Here is a 22,626-nt window from a genome sequence, read left to right on the forward strand (position 1 = left end):
ATCATTCTAGGAGGAATTCGAAGTTTATTTGAGGAAAATCGATTTTGGAATGGCCGAGACATCCAAAAACAAGCTAAAACAAAGTGCTAACTAATAAAAGTCTTGGTCCCACCTTTTATTACGATCGCGCTATCTCAGCCATTTCCATCGAATAAAGGTTGAATCCATTCTTGGAATTACATGCTCTTTCACATTTCATATAGGCCTAGGTTTCTAATCTCACCAAAAATGTAAGAAACCTTATCCAGGTGCCGGCCAAAACTATACGATCCCTTTAAGTAAAATTCATTTTGTCACCCCATCACCATTGCTTTAGATACCTTTTCTCTTATTCAGTATTGTCACCTTCACTCAATCTTTATCTGTAGTGCATGCTCCACCGTCGATATCAACCTGATTCTTATTTGTGCCCTGAGACAGCTCCTATTATTCGATCACATATACTCCATCTCGATCTATACTGAATGACCTTCTTTACTTATTGGTCGATTGACTAACAGACAATTAAAAAACTCCACCTTATTAGAGGCCCTCCATTCCTTTATACTTCTCTTGGTTTTTGATGATGATATGAATACTAGTATGTAAATATTGTTTGTATGTAGATTATGATCATTTGTAAATTTGCTGAGGGCGAGTACTTAGTAGCCTCAAATCCGCACACCACTAAACTTCTACCGGATTAGCATCTTCATTTGCGTTTTCTGCACTATTAGAGATCAGTGGTCTTGAGTTCGAAGATCGAGTTACATTCAACCCTATCACAACATTTACTTTGACACACGCTAAACGCTACAGATTCTAGTACATTCAGCATTACCAAGGGAGTAGCCCATCATTTACAGGGGAGGATAGAGGGAGAGTGCCCCATGCGCGCGCCCCCTTCATTTATGTTTTTGTTAAAACAACTAATGCTCCCTCATCAGCTACATGTAAAAAGGCGCCCCGCCCCAACCCCTCCCCCATCATGTTTATGGATTTCCTAGATGCGCCCCTGATTCATATGAGATAAATCAGGCTTTATTTTTAATAGGTCCTGCGAGTAGTATTGAATTGGTGGGTATCAGGAGCCTCTTTTAATGGTTACTATCATTATCTTTTTGTATAACCCCCCAAAATAAGGGCCGATTTGGCTGTATTCGGTTCGAGTGAGATACAGTAGACGTAGACGTGCGCGAATAACCGAATTTTCATCAGACGAGTTGGTCAGTGCCCTTTGATAGAAAGTCTGCTCCATAAAAGCTCCAGTCTGCTCCGGTCTCTTAAACTCTGACGGTTTGAGGTAATTTTCTTCAATTTCTCTTATACTTCTTCTGTCACAATCTGTGAATGGATGTGACTGTATTTCAGTTGTGGTCTTTTGTGTTACAGGATCCTGAGTTTGCAGAACATAGAGACGTTGGTTGCTAAAAATGTGATAAAATGATTGATTACGCGCAGTTTAATGTAGTCCCATACATAATGAAATGTGTATCTTTTTGTAGTTGGTAACTAGCTAAATTGCCGGTTTGCCGAATGTTCCTCTTTTTACTTTAGCTCTTTGTTAGCTGATTGTTAAATTACAAAGATCAAATCTTCATCAGGATGCGATATTTATCGAATGTGATGTCGGCAGGCCATCAGTCGAGGCCTGGTCCGGCCCCTTGTCTTGGTAAGAGTTGAGTAACACTATTTAAACTTTTTGTCATTAATTTTACTAGAGTCAGACTCGGAGACACCGTCACCATGTATGGTCACTACTCTAGATTTAACATAATTTTCATTATGAATGTTATCAGAAAACTTTTAAACATTTCATGAAGTGGTTTCTAAGTAGGCCTACCTGTCTCGCAAAAAGTTAAAAGCTAGCTGAATCCTCATCTTAACCAATACTATACCATCCCTCGAATAAGCCAGCATCTCATAGGTAATTTGCCAGCCAGCTCAGCTAGTATCGAAATGATAAAGATCTAGTTTCAACAACAACAACAACAACAACAGCAGCAACAAAATAACGGCAACAAGAGCCAGTACTTCACATGTAGGTGAATACTGTATACCAATTACTGAGATGTTGCAGCATTTAACAGTAGGTCCTAATCACAATTAAATCACTCTCAGTCAGTCCTAGCCTTGATCACCATCTCAGAAGGATCTGGGTCTTCATAGCAGCGAGATGGAGCAACACTCTGCGGTGCGTGCTGCCAACACGCAGGAGTTCCTGGAACATCTCTCTCTTGTCCTGGATATGCTGGGCAACTCAGAGAAATCTGTCATAGACGATACTAGTCTTCAGAGATTGCTTGAATACTGCAAGGATGTTTTTAATGAAGAAGGTAGGTCTTTTTTTAATCATCTTCCTTTTTTAAAAGTTTTACAAATTTTAAGTTTATGTTTTGTAGCATACACAATTTTACTTAAGAAAGTAGACTGCAAATAAACAGTTAAGATCAAAATACTTTACTGACAGTGATAATTATAATCTAGTTGTCTGTGATAAAAAGTCTGTCAATGGTTATACATTTCCCTTCATGTGATGCTGTAATGGAGATTATTATTGTATGATAAATTGTGTTCTAATCTTTAACTAAACATGAGAATATATATGCTAGATTGTGAATATATTTGCAAATCTGAGATTAAGAAGTCAATCATGACTTCATATTTTTATGACTTTTTTTTTTTTTGGGGGGGGGGGGTGGGGCATTATGTTTCCAAGTGCAAATAAGTCTGTGATTTATGAATTTTCATAATTTGTGAAAATCACATTCTCATTCCTTTATTTATGTAAACTGAAGATATCGTGGCTAACAAGGGTGGCTTGCAGCTCGTCTTCAACTTCTTGGAGAATGCCATTGCAGTGGATGCTGACTCATTTGAACCGTCCACCCTGACCTTTGCCCTTCGTCTTGCCGCTGTCATGTCTTCCAATCACAAACTATTTGGGCAACTCATGATGAGCACAAAGGAGTCCATGTCAACATCAGGTATACTGTCCAGCACAAGATGAAAAGAGTGTTGTTGTTTTTTTTATCAATGTATCTGTTTATTTCATTTCTTAAATTGGGATGTGGTTTATTTTCAGTTGTTAGCCTGACACATGTCATCAGGGTTATTAGCAATGATGAAAGTCAAAAGTAGGACTTCTGTAGCACTACTGCAGCATGCCTGTAGAATCATTTTGTTGATTTCTTCTCTGGTTTCTAGATACAGTGTAGACTTGCATTACAAAATAATGAAGTCCTCGGAACCAGCAGTTTATTTTCGGTGTGTCAAAATTTCATTATAAGGGAACAAATAAACAATAGAGAAGATAATGTTGCAGCCTTAATTTTTATTTCGGAGTACACTGTATTACAGTAATTGCACACATGCCAGGTACAAAGTTTAAAAAAAAAAAACGTGTGACTGAAAAGTGCTGTAAGGATAACAATAGGAATATCTTGCAGTGAGTGTGAAATAATGAGTGCTGTGCCGATTGTGGGATTAAGAAGGGGCATTGTTTTTAAAATTCAGAGAAAACGCCAAGAAGGGAGCAAACCAATGAAGTAAATTAAAACTGTGAATCATTCAGCACTAATGGGGGTCTGGCTCTTCTTTCTCATAGATATCCAGAATGCAGTGCTTGTGAGATTGCTCACTAGAGGGCGCTGTAAGGGAGCCGTCAGAGAGCCGTCTGTGCAAGGGGCGTGGCTAAAGCTGCTATACGCCATCAGCAGATTTGACGAATTCTTGGCAGTGTGTCACTGCACGGGTGCGTTCATTTCTCTGGTTGATTCCCCTTGAGACATGCTTACAACAGTTTTATTGTATTGGCAGTAGTGCAAAAATATTTTGAGACAGTCAGTGAGTAAGGATTGTATAATCCTATTAATCTATAATGCATCAAAATGTCCCTTGTGTGGGACTGTGGTATTTGCTACACCTGCATATTTTTAAGTTCCATTGCTGATTCAGTGTTCTTGTTTGTTGTTATTTTCTGAGGATTGTGTGTAGTAGAGGAAATCATAAACTGCTCAGTGCCACCAATATAGTACAGTAAGAAATGGTTAAGTGAGGGGACACATTACAGACTGAAGCAGGAGTTCCTGGGACCAATGTATTAAAAAAAATAAATCATTTGATATGCATTCATATTCTGGGATCTCTTATGCATTATCTAGTTGATTATGTAGATGTTTGTTGTCCATCAAAAGGAGAATATACTGTATTCAAGTTGGAATGTCCTATCGTGCAATTTTTCTTCATGTTTGACTATTGGACCTAACATTATGTGACTCCGCAATCTGTGATAAATCACATTGTTTTATATCATATTTTAGATGCATTCAACACTGCCCTCGCCCTCCTTGGAGATACCAGTATGTTTGTCGTCACTGCTGCCCAACAGCTTCTTGCCAAAATCCTCATTAAGCAGTACCAGAGGAAGGGGATGGTCAAGCATAGATCCTCCAGGCTGTCACTTGGGAACGGTTCTTTAATGGCTGCAGGGACACCTGTTGCAGCAAGTGATGATGAGGAGTTATCCTTCCAGAGGCTGAACAGAAGTGAGGATGATGGCTCACCTGGAAAAACGGGGCAACAGAGGTTACCATGGGAAACCAGTGGTGGTGGTAGGAAACGAGAGCTGGATGATGTGGACCAAGCCCTGGGTGATCCCGAAGGAGGGGGAGAGGCTGTGGATGCTGAAGGAACTCCGAAGAGGGCTAAGGTAGGGGAGGAGAGTGATGATGCCGTCTTAGAGGCAGTGGAGGAGGAAAATATCCAGGGCTTGATGATGAGCGAGGATGCTGCGAAGGTCTTGGAACATTTGTTGACGGATTTAGATCCTCTTCCACAGCGGGGACATCCTCACATTTCCCCTCTTCTGGCAGATCGTCAGACGGGGGAAAAGAGGATGCTCTCGAGTATCGGTGTCTTCAGAGTGCTCCTTGAGTCACAAGATGAAGCGGCGGACCTCGCCATCGCACTGGCTCTGATGGATGACGTTGCCATGGAAACAAGATGCCAGAGACTGCTAGGCAAAGGTGGCTCCACGTTGCAAACTGTGTGTGAGAGGGTGGCTGAAGTCTTGGCACTCATCATCCACATGAAGTGGCAAGTCCAGATTTTATGTCTAAATTTCCTTTGTCTATCTTTGATGTTCATCTTTGATCTAGAACATCCTTAGCAACCCTTATGAAATATATTGCCCAGATACGTAGCTGTAAGTCACTGTGCTTTTTCATCAGCATTCAGATACTTACTCCATACTGAAACAAAACAAATAAATAAATGAAAAATAAATACTTACTTGTAAGTATATGTAAGCCAGCCAATTCGGGTGTAACAATGTGTCTTAGTCCAACAGGAAGACCATATTGACATGGTGTTTAGGTGATGTGGTATTCTCTGTTCATTAGCAATTAGTTTCCAAACACCTCTGCCAATAGGCGAAGAAAGCACTTTAGCTGACATACCAATCAGCCATCAAAGAACAGCTCTAGGAATAATGAGACACTAGCTTGAGCCAAAACTAAACAAAATTGCAGATTTTGAGTGTAACCATTTGATATCACATGTTTCATTTAACAGTGAGCGAGGCAACCTTCTTGGAGTCCAAGATGTCTTCACCAATGTTTGCGCCTTGCCCAGAGATCTCCTTGCAAGAGGGCTAGTGCGACCAGCAGGCTATTTGGCTTCAGAGGTCTTAAAGTGCATTGACATTGTCAAGGGGAGGTATGTGTGAATTACAGAGTAATAAATTATATACTAAATGAGAATATATTTCTCTCTGCTAGTCCTGTTGTAGTGTTTTATGCTTTTTATGGTGATAATTATTGTTGTATGCAGTCATGAGATGGTGAGGTGAGGTGAAACAATAAGATGCATTTTACAAGACGTTAGTATTGCCATTCTATAATGCCTCTAACTTTTACATCATCACCATGGTATCTTCATAATTGTGGTAGTCATATAGAAATGGTAAGAAACATGATGATTAGAATGAGATATAGGTGATGATATTTGAAGTGCATGAATCGTGGAATGTACCAGAATTGAAAATCCTCTGAAAATATAGAAAAGTGTATAATATGTGTATATATTTGCCATAAAGTTGATAGTGATATTCACATATTGGCATTTACATCTAGGCTGTCAAGAGAAAAATACTTGATGCATTTTAGCCAACAAAATTTGCTGAATTTTTGGCAATAAAAATTGTTATATATTGGCTAACACAGATGCACATTTCTGGAAACGTTAGGTTCCCACAGAGCAGGAATACTGACACCCAACGTGCTATGCTGTCCGTACTGCTCTGCCCACTACACCTTACCCTCTCCCATGGACCGGATGATGCTCTGTATTTCAATGATGAGAGATTGGATGACCTCAGCTCAGAGATGCTGCTGGATGTAAGGACAGCATCATCACTCATCCCAACATCTCTGTCTGCTCTCGAGAGCCTTCTCACAAAGGTAAGAGTGATTAGATTAGGGCAATGAGATGCTGATACTCAAGAAGATTTTCTTTATCTCCTTTTGAGTCAGTTCTAATGGTCATTTTAGATAAAAGGCAAAGTCCTGATAACTCTTATTCAGAGCATGTTTGACCATAATCTATATGTTTTCATTTTCATTGCCTATGGAGGATTACTTTTTTGGTAGGGTCTGATTTGTTTTGGTAGTCCTCGGGCACTCTTTATGAATGTAATCTTTCTTTTATCTTTTTTATACATTTACATTGTGATTTTATACTTCTGATTAGAACTGTTACCTTTACCTGAACTTTAAAAATGTCAGAAAAGAAAAGGTAACAAATGTATAATTTTTGAATATGTCTTACATGCCACCCTGTCCTGTGCAAGCAGTGACAAGCAATGTACTATCTGACTAGCTTCTTTGAATACTAGAGATATCTTCTCCTCACATTAGATAAAATATTTTGATTCAATCTGTATAGTAAGTTTTAAATCAATACCCAGCATGAATCCTGTGATACATGTCTTCACATATCAAGCATCTGTGAACAAGTTTTGGCTGTCTTTCTTTACGATACCACCTGTGCCCTCCAAACTCCTCACTCTTACTCACCTTGTTCAGCCCCATCCCTAACCACTCCCTCCCACTAGGCCCTGCATTAAAAACTAAACTTGCTCTAACTGTATGGGGTAATATAGCAGTAAAACCTACAAAACAACCCCAGCTCTCCCATTTTTATTGCTTGCTCTGCATCAGTCAGAGCTATGTACCTGCTTTGGAAGAAAAGCAAGTCCAAAAGAGAGCGGGGGATAGTGAGTTATTGTTTTAGGTTTCGCTAGAAGATCTCTTTTTTTTTCACAATTTAGAAATTTAAAGTACACCTATAAATGGAGAACTCACTCTGTAGAGAACGCTAATGAAAAACTATGGTAACAAAAACTGTTATTACATTTCTAAATTGATTTGTTTTCTTCAGAACCCATCATCATTGTGTCCGTTTGTGCCACAAATCCTGAGACTGACGATTGAGCTACTCTCTGCCGTGACCCCAGACACGGATGCAGCCAACCAATCCAAAGCCCTCGTGCCAAAGTACCGCTCTCTGACTGGTTCGCGGAAGGTCACTCTTGCTGTGATTGCAGTGCTGAAGGGCGCCCTTAGTTGTGAGTGAGACTCTGTGCATGAGAATTTAAGGTGGACAGCCTTGTGGCAGAAGAATACCACATAGATAGGAGCGAGATGTTAGATGATGATTGATTTTAGCGTCAAAGTATATGATAACACGATTTCAGACTTTCAATTTCGATTTTAATTTTATTTTCATATTTCTCGAGGGAAAATACATAAAGTATCACAAAATATGATACATAATGTCCAGCTTGGATATATACAAAAAAACCCCACACAAACAAACATAGTATATAGCAGTCAATGTGTCAGTTTCAAAGTAAAAGAATGCTAAAGGGAAATACGATGGAACCTAATAAAAAGCTTTCCTCAGGATGTGTAAAGAACATGATACTTTTTTCCTACCTCCAAGGACAAAAGATTTTCAGTCCATCATAGACAATTGAGAAAAAAATTATTTTGTTTCTTTTCTGGGTACATCAAGTCAGCGATTTCATACAAATGATGTCATGAACACATGTCCGGGATAGCTTGCTACAGATCCTCATGAGATTTAGCGGTATATGCCGCAGTAACTTTCAAAGTGTGTTTAACTACCTTTTGATCCAATCTAATTCACTCAAACTCTTGGTGAATTCTTTTAAAAAAAAAACTTTCTCTGATAGATAACATACTCTTCAGAGAATAAGATAGGAAAGGAAAAAAATAGAACATTGCACTGTAGGGTCGCTGTCCCTTCAAAACATTGTTTCTTCAGATATTAGAAATGTCGAAATCAAAACCAGGAAGCAGTGAGAATCACTTTGACTGTCCTTCTCTCACCTCCCAGAAATATGCTCCTTTTCAAGTTTGTGACTCTTCTATGCTTTTTTTTTTTCTCTTTTGGCAGCAACAACACCATCACAGTCTGACGCAGTGGAGCTTGCCGAGATCCTCACGAGAATACTGACAAACCCTGACGCAGACTACATGGTGAGCTCAGCATGGTTGCCATGGTTACTCGTATGATATCATATGACTTATTAAAGTGTATTGCCGTAGCGATGATGACACACAGACTGTCTTCACTTCTCTTTTGCTGCTTCTGAACTGAATGTTCGTTGAGCATCGGGCTGTTTCCACTCCATTGGTTTGTGGACATACTGCTGTGTTAATGCTACAGTCATACACAAGCCATTAGATACTTGTTTATCTAGATAATCCTTCACATTAAAACTTTAAGATTCTTTGAAATTTCTGTTTAGAAATTCTTTTGCAGGGCTTTCTTCTTCACTCTACAATATATATATATATTTTTTTTTCTTCCTTCTTTCTTTCTTTCTTTCTTTCTTTCTTTTTTAAACTCTGTGAGTTTTGGAGAACAATCATATCATTTTAGTCACCCTTTTTGGTAGAGACTGATGATTCATAATAATCACTATAATTATGGCCTGTAAAAGCTGGTTTACATGACAATTGTGGATAATGACTGGAAACAGAATTTTTTGATACTCACAGGGATCAAAATGAAGGCCGGTCACATCAAGAGAGTCATGTTAAAAAAAGGAGGAATTGGTTGCGAAACCTTTATATGTTGCAAAACATTTAAATTGATTTTTGGTGAATATGCTAGGTATCTATACCAGGCTCTCCTCAAATTTTCATTTCTGTTCCATATGACTGTGTTGTCCTCTTAGTAAATTAAAGATGTATTTCGTCCAATTCATCACTAGTTTGAAATAACAAAATTGTCCTTGAAAGCAAGAAGTTATGAAGCAGAGGGATGAATGTTGAGGTTTGAGTTTTCTTCAATTTTGTCTCCCTCTATATTTTTCTTTTTGTCTTTCACAGGTAGTGTTGAAAGGACTGAGTTTCCTTCCAAATGTTGTCTCTGTTGCCATGTCAACCAAGAAATCCGGAGTATATCCAGATCTGTCTGCTAATTGCTTCGTCGACCTGGGGTACTCGCTGCAGAAGAAGATGTGTGACATTGAGTGGGAGATCCGAGACTCTGCCATAGTTTGTGTGAAGCAGCTCCTACAGCTGAAGTCTGGTGAGTGTGAATGGAGTCTGTCTGGGTGTGGTCAATCCTCTCCTGTAGAGATCCTGCCCCCCTCCCTCCCCCTCCCCCCTCCCCATCCTTTGTTAAGTATAGTAGACTCACCCACATGAAGAGGGCTAATTGTGGTTATTAAGATAATCAAGTTGCTGTAAGAGGGCAGTGCAGTAACAATGATATTTGTCGGGAAAGAAGAGAAATTAAAAGTCAAGTATGATGCTTGTAATGTTATATAGATGAAATGATATGAAACCCTCCAGGTTCATGCAGAACTCCTACCTACACTGTAATTAGTTTTTATGATGTTTAGTATGTTTGTCATGATCTTACAAAAATTTGATCAAACATGCTCTCTGTGTGAAATTTTGGAATCTTAACCCTAAAAAGGGGGGGGGGGGGGGTTTGACCGCGCCGTTCACAGACTTTTCACTTTCAAGTCTTGCACATTTTTTGACACCATTTTCGTGAAAATTGCGCGTACAGTTACGACGCTGCACGACCTTTTATACATGCCTGTCAGACCGAAAAGGGCTTGAAAATGTAATTTTGTGTGTAAAGTCTGTTCAAACAGAGTTTTCTCTTCTTATTCATAAAGATATGTCATACTTGCCAACATTTTCATTTGAGAAAGCGGTAGAATCCAGGATGCCTATGCGAGCAGCGCTAGCTTGAATGCTAATGAAATCTTTCAAAAGCGGTAGTCTACCGCCAAATGCGGTAGAGTTGGCAAGTATGGTATGTTTATTTTCACTTTCATATGCTGAAATTAATTAATTTTAGCATACTTCTGCTTGAAATAGTTTCTGTCATAAATTTTGCGAAAAAAAATGATTGAACAAAAGGTCGAAAAACAAGGAAACACATACGAAATTCATAAAACAACAAAATACATATGAAATTGATTTTGATACCAGATTTTTTTTCCAAGCACATTGTTAGGAATGCTACAAAGAATGTTATTACCAAAAATTAGGATTCTTAGAGCTTTACTTTCTGATTCAGAGCAAAATGTATGATTTTATGCATACATTAGCATAATTAATTATTATGACGAAAATTTCCATTTCTTTTTGTATAGTTTGGTAGATTACCCCACAGGTAATGCATGTGCCAATTTTTATGGGCGATTGCGCGATCGACGGCCAAGATCTCGGGGGCTTGGAGAACCTCCCGCCACAGAACACCCAAAAAAGCCCGGCCTGGTTAGGATTAAACAGAGAAAGATTTCTTTGACATAAAAATATGTTGTTGTTTTTTGTCCCCGCCGAACGAGTTCGAGCAGGGGACTATGAAACGGGCTCCGTACGTGTGTGTGTCTGTGTGTCCGTCCGTCTGTCTGTCCGTCCGTCCGTCTGTGCGTCCGTGTGTGATCAAAATGTTCAATTTGCTACTCCTCGCCATTTCTAACCCAATTTTGATTCTGTTTGCTTTATATGATAGCACTACATGGGAGCTTTGAAACTTCTACACAGAATTTCAGTTGTGACCTTTGACCTTGACCTTTGACCTATATTGCACATTTTGCTACAAAATGCTACTCCTTCGCCATTTCTAACCCGATTTTGATTCCGTTTGCTTTATGTGATGGCACTAGGTGAGGGCTTCAAAACTTCTGCACAGAATTTTGACCTTTGACTTCTTTGACCTTTGACCTTGATTTTTGACCTATATTGTACATTGGCTACAAAATGCTACTCCTTCGCCATTTCTAACCCGATTTCGATTCCGTTTGCCTGAAGATATTTTCTTGAAACTTAGTGTATACATGTATTACCCAATTAAGATTCTATGGTGAAAGTTTGGGTCATGAGGTCAAAGTTCAAAGGTCAAAAGGTCAGGGTCAAATACATAAAATTTCACTATTTCCACCATATCTATTGAATGCCTGAAGATATTTTCTTGAAACTTAGTGTATACATGTATTACCCAATTAAGATTCTCTGGTGAAAGTTTGGGTCATGAGGTCAAAGGTCAAAAGGTCAAGTAAAAATATTAAAACTTCTTTTTTTTCCCCCGTACCTTGGAAAATTGTTCAAGGTATCTTCATGGAACATAGTATATACATGTACTGACTGGAAGTGATTATCTAGAGAATGTAGGGTTCATGGGGTCAAAGGTCAGGGGTCAAGGGTCAAGTGCAACACTTCAAAATTTTACTATTTCCCTCATATTTATGCAATGCCAGCAGGGTTATTTTTTTTTTACACTTGGTGTATGCATGTGTAACCTAATAGAAATTCTTTGGAAAGTTTTTTTTTCTTCTTTTTTTGCCTCAAAGGTCAAAAGGTCAAAGATCAAGTGAAAGTGCTGAACTAACTTTTTCCTCCATATCTCGGAAGTAGCTCAAGTTATCTTGAAACTTAGTACATATTATGCATGTTCTACCTGAAAGTGATTATCTTATGAATTTTAGGGTCAAGGGCCAGATGAAAATGGTAACAATTTACTATTCAATTCAGAAATTGCACTTTTTCTCCACACCTGTACCTTGAAAATGACTCAATGCCTAAATGTATGAATGGGTCAAAGTCAAGTTAAAGTCCTTAAATCCCTAGATACATGCTCTCCTATTCATCTAATTAAACCTAGGTCAAGGAAGGTGAACATTCAACACATTTGTGACAAACTTGTCCTTTCAATATTTTGCCAATTTTGTGAAAATGTAATCACACATTGTCCACATGTACTATCTAGACCTATTGGGAAAATCGTGCATTATGGCGGAGGCATACCAGTCGCCAAAGCGACATTTCTAGTTGACCTATATTGTACATTGGCTACAAAATGCTACTCCTTCGCCATTTCTAACCCGATTTCGATTCCATTTGCTTTATGTGATGGCACTAGGTGAGGGCTTCAAAACTTCTACACAGAATTTTGACCTTTGACCTTGATTTTTGACCTATATTGTACATTGGCTACAAAATGCTACTCCTTCGCCATTTCTATTAATCCCAATTTCAATTGTTTGCTTTATGTGATGGCACTAGGTGAGGGCTTCAAAACTTCTACACAGAATTTTGACCTTTGACTTCTTTGACCTTTGACCTTGATCTTTTTACCTATATTGTACATTTTGCTACTAAATGCTACTTCCGGCGGGGACATATATTACGCACCGCGTAATTTCTACTTTTCCTTGTTGCTTCTTCTTCTTTTTCCAGTAATTGTGCATCAGAATATTGTTACCAGTAGTTTTTGGATGTTGGCAGCCCTGTTCATATTGACTGTTTTATATGTGAACATTGCCATGTACCATTAACCAGACATCATTCTGATATACTTTCCCCAAACATGAGCAGTTACTGAATGGATCCGGGGAAATAATCTTCATAGGAGGCTGTGGGAGAGTCTAGTGGACGGAGAGAGCTACGTGAGGGCCTCCAGTGTGACCGCCCTGCCTGCCCTGGTAGCCTGCCCAGAGCTCTGGCTGGATGTCTGCTCAGTGACTGGTGTCAACCAGGTGAGCAACGTTGGCAACACCAGTGGTGGAGAACAAAATGAGGAATTGATGGATTTTTGAATTGTCAAGATCGGTATGAATAGGTTCTGAAAGAGAGGTAATCCTTTCAATCAACTGATTTTATGAGCAGTTGATCTGAACAGTTGATGATGGAGTGATATAAGTTGATCAAATCAATTGATTAAGCAATAATGTGATCAAATAAGGTATTTATGGAACTGCTTATAAACTTGATAGCCGATTACACAATAGATTCTTTTAATAGGTTGATTGACTGAGAACTGACCAAAAGACTGATCAGTTGATGAATAAGGAGAAAGATGAAAAATAAAAATATTGCTTATTTGATTGAGTTATTGATTGATAGATCAGTTGCAGTGGTTTGTTGTTCAGTGGTTGATTACTTTGTTGGCTTGTAAACTGATTAGCCAGTTGATTGCTTGAAGAACTAGATATATCGCTACGGCGACTTATATGCCTCCGCCATAATGCATGGTTCTCCTAATAGGTCTATAGTACAATGTCTTGACAATGTGTGATGACAGTTTCAAACAATTGGCAAAATATTAAAATGACAGGTTTGACACAAATGTGCTGAATGTTCACTTTCCTAGAACTAGGTTCAATTGGATGAATGATTAAAATGTCAGAGTGCAGGTATTTGGGGAACTGATGATTTTTACTTGACTTTTGACCCTTTTATAAGTTTATACATTGAGTAATTTTTCAAGGTATTGAGAAAAAGTATAATTTCAGTATCAAATGGGCAAAATAGCATTATCTAAACCTGGCCTTTGACCTTTGACCTCACAGTTCCAAAGAGAATCACTGTTAGGTTGAACATGCATAAATATGTAAGTTTCATGATGATACCTTGAGTTAGTTTTGAGATATGGAGGAAAAAGTGCAATTCAGCACTTTCACTTGACCTTTGACCTTTTGACCTTTGACCTTTTGGCAAGAAACTTCCCACAGAATATATATTGGGTAATACATGTATACATCAAGTTAAAAAAAAAAAACCTTCATTCATTGCATAAATATAAGGAAAGTAGTGATATTTTCAGGAGTTGACCTTGACCTTTGACCCCCTGACCTTTGACCCATGACCCCCAACTTTCCTAGATAATCACTGCCCTTTGGTACAAGCATATCGTCGCTGGGGTGACAAGACCTTGTATCTCAAATTTTGGTGAAAATGACTTTTTTGCATTAGTGGTCAAATAATCGGTTAAGTGATGTCCGGTCCAAATCCCAGCTGTCTTACCCCAAAAATGAAGCCACCACGGCATGTCAAAGGAACGGCTATCCCATTCAGTATAGTGCTTTGGCGGCCATGTTTTTTGGCTCTCCTGAACATTTGACATTTTTGAGATACGAGGTCTTGTCGCCCCAGCGACGATATATACTAAGTTCCATGAAGATACCTTGAACCATTTGCGAGATATGGAGAAAAACATAAAATTTCAATTTTTTTTTCACAAAATAACCTGTGACCTTTGACCTTTGACCCTGTGACCCTAAAATCCACACAAAGTATTATCCCCCAAGGATATACCCTCATACCAAGTTTGATGTAAAACCACCTCACGGTTCGTGAGATATCGACAAAAACAAAACGGGACGGACGGACGTACAGACGGACGTACGCACGGACGGACAGACGGACGGACGGACGACCCGAAAACATAATGCCTCCGGCCACTTCGTTGCGTAGGCATAAAAATAATTGACAGAAGTGATAAGGTTATGGATCACCCTATGTGCCATCTCTTTTGTAGGTGGATATGATCAACACGCTTACTGGCATCATCAAGACAGACAGTGAGGCTTTTGCGAGAAGAGCTGCCCTGGACTGCCTGGTTCTGTGGCTCCAGGAAGAGAAATGGATGCGGGACTGCATCAATGCCAGCATCTCCAAGGCAACCAGACATGTGACACCAGGGGAGACGTGGGATGCCCGAACAGCTGCCGAAGAAAGTCTCGTGAAGAATGATTCCATTATCAGCCAGTTGGGGACAGTCCGCCTCACAGTCCAAGCTGAATCACAGAATATGGAATCAGATGGGAATAATGTCCAAAATCAACCCACAAGGAGTGAGAGTGATGCTGGTTACAGTCAAGAGACAATGGGAGATGTGGTGCTGGATGCGGTTGCCATAGCAGCCAGGGATCTGGATTGGGAAATGAAACTGGAGGCCCTCAAATTCTATGAACATCTTTTGACCCTAAACATTCCTGTACTCATCTTCCCAAGTGCATCTCCCAGAGGAGGTGAGTTAGTGGCATTGGGAACGTCAACATCTAGAGAGAAACTGAAAGAAGTTTCCGGAGACAGGCTGGATGATCGAGGAGATGCGAGAAGGAAGGAACATGAGAAGTTTTTATTGTCATCAGGTATCCTAAAGATGTTGATCGGGATCAGCAAGGATGAGGATGTGAGTGTCAGCTCCAGGGCGTGTGTGATGCTCCACCACCTTAAGGAAACACTAATGGCTCCGGTCCCAGGAGGAGAAAAACCGGGCGTGGCATGTGGAAACTTGGAGACTGGTGGTAGCTCAGGTAGTCAATCTGTGACTACGGAAGATGGCAGCTGTAATGGTGGAACCTGCCAAACTCGAGATGGTGAAGACAGTAGAGGATGCGTAGATGAAGAAGCGCAAGACACGGATCTGATTGGACAACTTTTTGACCGTGACTGGACTGCTCTGCTAGAGCACAGGGAGGCGGAAACTGTTGAGGGACCAGTGTCGCTGATGTTGGACATCATCTCTGCAGCAGAGGACAGGGATGAAAACCTGTTGGACTGCTACTAAAGAGGAGATTCCTCCTTGTGGGAGACTTAATCCTGCCGAGAGCATACCAATATGGTGTGTGACTTTAAGCTGAAGCTGCAAATACATCTTTGGAATGGCTGACTTGGTCAGTACAGGTCTTTGAATATGATGCTTGCCCATTACAATGACCATGGTTATAATAAAAGTTTGTCAGAACAACGTAAAATTTCAGGTCCCAAAATAATTTTCCATACATATTTATATTTTTTTTTTTCATCTGTAACAAAATATTGATATAAAGAAAGAAAATGCCTGTCCCGAGGGCTTCATTGTAACTGTAGTCATCTGTGTGGGTTAACTATCAAATCTTCTTTGGGAAACTGATACACTGTAATGGCACGTGATTCCAATGTCAGAGAAATGTTTTTGGCCTTTGACAGTTTACTGGCGTCTTCAAATTAATGCACCATATTCCCTGTAAGACCTTATTAACAAGTCATTTCACTTCATGTAACCTTTGCAGTTTTTTTCACTGCTTGGAATCCACTTTGCATGTATAAGTTGTTGCTATGCCAGAGCATGCCATAATCAATTAATACAGTACCATATGCTCCCGTAATAAGAAACAAGGTTCTTATGTAGTAAGAATTAAGGTCCCCAAATCATTATATGTACATAACTGTAAAGCAAGATATTTTTGTGGCTTGGAATTTTCATGAATTGGAGCCGACAGCCTTTTTCACAGTATGAAATTTTCGCAAATTGCGACTGGCATTCAATGCATGTAGTGTAGACAAGAACTTGTGCATCCATTTTAATTTCATTAATCTTGGCTTTCGCGAAATTCACAAATTAAAATGCACACAAACATTTCTTGTTTTGCAGTATATGTGATTTGTTTGTCTGTAACACAATTTTGATGTATCAAAAGAAAACTGCTGGTCCCAAGGACTTTGTTATGATGGGAGTTACCTGTATGTTCTATCTCCAACTTGCGCAAGGACGCCATAGAGTTAGCAAGTAACACTCGGTCATGTTGTGTACTTGTGGGCAAGTTGGTCCATAGTACCTTGCTGTGTTTGGAAAACCTCTAGCAAGTTCATGTAACTTAGTAGCACACAGCCTTTCATGTAAAAGTTTGCATATGAATTGAATGTTTTAATGAACTGTGATACTGGTCAATTCATTGCAGATTGAATGAAATCAATATGCATTTGGGTTCAGTGGCTGTATGAAATAAGGTGTTTGTAATCATAAAAAACGAAAGTGTCTGCCCTAATTTCACAGGCTTCTTTATTCTTTTTACTATTTTCGATATAAAAAGACATTTCAGTATAACAACATGACTTCACAGGTCCAAAAGAGTCTTGTTACAGCAAGAGTCCACTATGTGATAGTTGAATAGCCTGTCTGCCTTGTCAGTAAATTAGTCCAAATATAGCAGGTGAACTTCAAAAACTCACTTTTGTGTTATATTGACTCATTTACACGTACATACATGTACATCAAATACATCTTCCTTCACCATTACACAGTGACTTCTCCAAGTATGCTACATGTATATGAATCATACTTTGGTTTGGCTCACTCTTTAGTATTTTGCAGTATATTGAGAGTATGAACGGCATGAAGATACTAGTGGGTGTGTGTGTGTGTGTGTGTGTGTTTGTGTAAATATGGGTCTCATGAACCTTCATTGAGTACACAAGTCACTCCAAATCCTGGCAACTGCTGGACATAGAGACTCTCTCTCTCTCTCATGGGTGTCTATCGGGAGGCTGATCGGGTTGGTAGTCTTGTGTAGGACAGTAGGACCTACGCCTACTGCCTCTACTTACCGGTACACCCCCTCGCCGCCCGCGATTTTTTTTTCCGTAACCCTAACGCGTCGAAATTGCCCATTGTGTCACTTGAGCAAAGACTATCAGTGTACAACGCCCCTCCCCCCCCCCACACACACACACTCACAACAGCAATTCTTGCAATGATTGTCATCTTACGACATAAACTGAAATACGAATCTGATGATGTTGATGATGATGATGATGATGACATATATTATTTCTTTGCTTCAACTGCATCAAACACAAGCCTAAAAAAAAATACTACTGAGCAAACTTTCTCATTAATATAAGTACATAAAGTTTGCAACTGATATACTGAAAGAGAATTAAAAGCACAATACCACGACCTATTGAATATCAATTCAAAAAAGTAAAAACAAACATTTAAACAGAATGAAAATAAATTCACAGAATTGGACATATGATATTATACGGTAAATTGAGACTTTAGATTAATTAAAAAAAAAAAAGAACAGACAATCTTACAGTGTGCACAGGTCAGTGAAAGAATTATTAAGTGAGAGAATCACTATATCCCCTGATTAGCATATAAGCCTGTGACCAACATCACTGATTGTGTTTGACAATGAATATAATGTTAAGGTCTTGTAACTTTCTCATCTTCTGTCTGAGTGGTCGTAGAGTAACTTCTATCAGTCAATTTCCTGATTTTACTCTTTTTTTTTCACAAGAATACTACATGAACAGGGTAAGTCAAAATTTGGTGGTATTGCACTTTGTCTTTGTGAATGACATTTTCTTACAAATTGAACATAAAATAGCCACTTTACATAAATGTTACAGTACAATGAACCTGTACTTTAAAAAAGGCCGACATACATAATGTTTCACTTATTCAAATTGCAGCATTACGACTGTATGATCCCATCGCATACACATACTTGTAGTGAATTAAAATCATTGCAGAACGTGTCTTGATAAGCACCATTACGCTTACAGGATTAACAGATTCTGTGGTGATTACATGTCACGTTACAATTCTGCGACCCGTTTTAGGTCTACGACGCTAATGGTTAATACGACGCGCCTCCTCCCGGATTGGACAATGCATTGGGAACAACCGTCTCGCGCATGTGCAAACAACTTCTGCTTACCGTACTACAAGACCCTGAAATAGTGTCGTAGGATGAGCGTCGCAGATCCAAAGCTCACTTTACACGTGTCGTGAATGGACCAAGCACCCTCTAATAGAGCGCACATAGTTGGCTTTTACTGTGCTAAATGGCCGCTACTGCTGGGCCCCATTTCATAAAATACAGTATGTTAGGATAGCAACTCTTGCTGGAATGGCAACTTCCGATAGCAACAGCCAATCAAGAAACTGGATTTGTGTCCTTACCATGACCTTCCAACAAGAGTTGAGGCACTGTCATATCAAATTTTTGTTAAACGGGACCCAGGAGTTGCAACGCACTAAACTGCTTTGTTAAAAAGAAGCTTAAATTTACTTTAGTAATAAACTGAATCTCGAAAATTCCCTTCATGACGGTGTCAATTAACAAGCATGACGCCATAACAAATTATTTCCATACATTATACTTTGATTGAGACATGTTTCATGTATGTCCCTACATGTACACGCACATAGGCCTAGTTCTAAAGCGTATCTACGCTGAAGTAAATCTGCTTATTGCATCCGTATCTTGTCTCCATTCAAATACAATGAACCATTTCAAGAGGTTTTGCACAGAAAGTCGAATCTTTGCGGCCCTAGTAAGACATGAACATGTACCGCACCATTTGTTTTAATCCACACATGGCATACACCAGCTTAGGCAGCCGGTCGTCGCAGGCGATTCGCAGCTCAGTAGAAAAGCACGACAAGCTGCTCCTCCCGTTATTGTACCCCCGTACGTACCGAATGCCGAACACGACGCTACGCAGCGCACCAGCGAAAACCAGATGGGGCACGAGCGCCGTGCGAGCTGTCCACTGTAATTTCAACATGGACGCCCGAATACCTACCGAATGGGGCCGAATGGGTGCATGCACAAAACCGCACAACAGCCATGCGCATGAAAATCTCTCCCGGTTCGCGACACAACAAGTAGTGAGAGCTGTCTGGTGTATGTACGTACGTATCTGGCTCCAATCTCTGTTTATATGCACTATGGTGCCAATTTCAGCAATCTAAGCAATAATATTTCAAAATGTCTGAAAATATTATATAACAATATCATAAATTATTCATATATTACGTTGTTTAATATTTGATATTTATAAATATGCTTTGATGAAGAATGTATAGCAAGTTGCAATGCATATGGCCATATGGCAGGTTGTTATGATCTCATCGTGCAATGTTGTCTGCTGCGTCAGCTGCATGTGTTATACGTACAGCTTACAGTACGTTGGGCCGGATCGTAACATAACAGAGTTGATAGAAAGTCGTCGGTACCGGTATGTCAATATCAATATTGTGTGTGGTATACGTGTACTGTTTGCAATAAAAAGTGCTGTACTGTTTCGGCCTAGCCTTGGCTTTGGTTTAGTAATGAAACTTCACTATGGAGATCAAACAGCCGTCCAACTCGAGGCAACGTATCTACCTGTTTGACGCTATCGACGAGTGGAGAACGCAGAGAGACGTGTTCTTAGCTGGAGGACAAGTAAGAGACCAGAGGGGGAGGCTTCAGCGTCAGCGTGCCGATGAAAAATTTGCTTTCCACTTGCTGGAGTTGCATTAACAGTTTTGCAGGAATTTTTATTTAGAATGTGCAAATTCGTGTTACGACATGCACGGTGGAATTGTGTTGCCACGGCTTACGCCAATCAAGCAACCCCAGCTGGCCAAGTCAACAACTTCAAGGAATCCAGATCCAGATGATGTGTAAGTAGAAGTCTACACATGAATCAATGATTGAAGTGGAATGACTTTTTCTAATCTAGTATTAGCCCGACCAGACACTGTTACGCTATGCGCGACGTACCATGTACAGCGACTGGGCTGTGTATAGTTAATCTAGTATCAGTAACTTTAGGGCATTTGCGTTTGATCGACAAGTAGGCCTATTTTTCTATGTATAATTCCGCGAAAAACTTCTCTAACATTAAGTTCTCATTTATGTCAAATTATGATAATGCCGTAATTGAAATGACATTTGCTGGGTCAGTTTAATGTCATTAGTCCCATTAAATGAGAAGTTTTTCATATCAATCATGATATGCAAATTCCCCAAGAATATGATTTAGTATTTGCAAATAAATTTTTAAAAAATGAATAACGTTAGATCTATCGCAAGCTCCATCGTACAAGTCATGTAGTCTAACCCAATAGATCTGGTAGAACTCTAACGTTTAAACAGGGGAACTGTAGGTTCAAAGATGATAGATCTAACAATAATAGATTCTAGTTTAGGCCCTACTTCGACTTGAAGGTATGTCGGTTGGTGCACGGCCCCCTTCTACCACGGCCACAGGTACACTGTGCAGTGCAACTGTGGCCGTTGGCCCTGCACGGGCACAGTCGCTTCCCCGTCCTGAATTTACACACGCCAGGGCAAGTATGGTTGGACCTACTACTAATCGACCGCCTAATGTTTATCTGCTTGATAAGAATATTTAACACTGAAATTCACGTAAAAAAACTTGACCTACGTGATTGAGAAAATCCAGCTCTATCAAATGCCGTTGTTCCGTTTTCGATTCGAAGTTTCAGTGCAAAAATATCGCCGACGAACTTGCGTGTCCTCGTTTCAGCTCCCCGCGGTAAATCGCGTTATTAGGATCGACCGCTGTTTTTGCATTGACAATGCACGCAAACCGAGTTGTATTGAACACCGTGTTGTACGAAGCTTTTTAGAAGCCTTTTAGAAACTTCCATAGGCATTACATTGTGCTGTCATTACGATTCGGTGAAAATATTCATTCGAAATTTTGTCCTTGATTAAAACCATTAATGAACAATGAATTATCGCGTTTTCCCACACCATCCTCATCTACATTCAAAGCCAATCCATTTTTATGTGCTTTGCGCGCAGAGAAGTGCGTACTAAGTGTTCAGTGCGCGCGAATTATACGCGGTCGGTTTCAATAAGGGTGGTCGATATGTAGTAGGGCTACCATACAAGACACAGGGTCTCCGACCCAATCGTCCGCGTTCAGAATGGACAACTCGGCGGTAATATCCGCTACCCATGACGATGTGTCATAGTCCATGATGGCCACCCTACCTATATATAATCTGATCTGACGATTACAGTGTAGTTAACGAGTGACGACGATCGACGGTGCGATGAAGAGAAGGCGTACACTGTACTATAGTCGTACGAAGTACATGCAGCTAGCTACAAAACTAGCTCATGCGAACATTGCATCACACAGTACATACAGTATACCATACGTTCAATTCACATTACACAAAACGTACTCCCCGCGCTCAGATCAATCAAGCGAGCAAACGAGATACTATAGCGCGATACATTGCTTTAGGGATGTCTTACGCACACACACATTTCGCTTCGTAGCAACTTCGGAAGCGAGTTTACGTACTGCCGCCCGCGGCTGAAACATGTCCATGTATCCTCGCGACTGGGTGTCTTTAATACACAGGCCAGTCGCTGTAACACAGCGTCTGGTCGGGCTAACACCAGCTGTGATTGAATAGTGTTTCCGTGATACAGCATTTGCGAGAGGTTTGCTATAGATACAGAAAATCATAATTTACAGATTTTTTTTTACATTAATTTATCAAGTCAATGTCTAAGGCACATTAAAGTTATGTTTCCGTACTCTAGACTTTCTCGTTATTCTTCAGATCCAATGAATATTTCCTCAGAAGAGAGTGTCTCCTTGACTCCTTTTGAGTTGTATGATTTTCTACGCATCATTCTGTAGAGGAGATGAAAAAGGGTTAAGGACGAAGATAGTGGAATCCCTGATCTGGTCAAACACACACACACACACACACACA

General features: G+C 39.8%; 1 protein-coding gene across 1 annotated transcript; it reads left to right on the forward strand.

The window, feature by feature from the left end:
- The first annotated feature begins 2,155 nt into the window (after positions 1 to 2,155).
- Positions 2,156 to 17,339, forward strand: LOC140233761 (uncharacterized). Its single transcript, XM_072313859.1, has 11 exons — positions 2,156 to 2,315; positions 2,778 to 2,966; positions 3,587 to 3,733; positions 4,302 to 5,076; positions 5,554 to 5,697; positions 6,227 to 6,440; positions 7,420 to 7,606; positions 8,461 to 8,543; positions 9,402 to 9,609; positions 12,909 to 13,072; positions 14,854 to 17,339. Exons 1-11 carry the CDS (start codon positions 2,156 to 2,158, stop codon positions 15,886 to 15,888), a joined length of 3,306 nt encoding a protein of 1,101 aa, XP_072169960.1. The 3' UTR covers positions 15,889 to 17,339.
- Positions 17,340 to 22,626: the final 5,287 nt, after the last annotated feature.

This window comes from Diadema setosum, chromosome 10 (genome assembly GCF_964275005.1).
Source record: "Diadema setosum chromosome 10, eeDiaSeto1, whole genome shotgun sequence".
Taxonomy (NCBI): domain Eukaryota; kingdom Metazoa; phylum Echinodermata; class Echinoidea; order Diadematoida; family Diadematidae; genus Diadema; species Diadema setosum.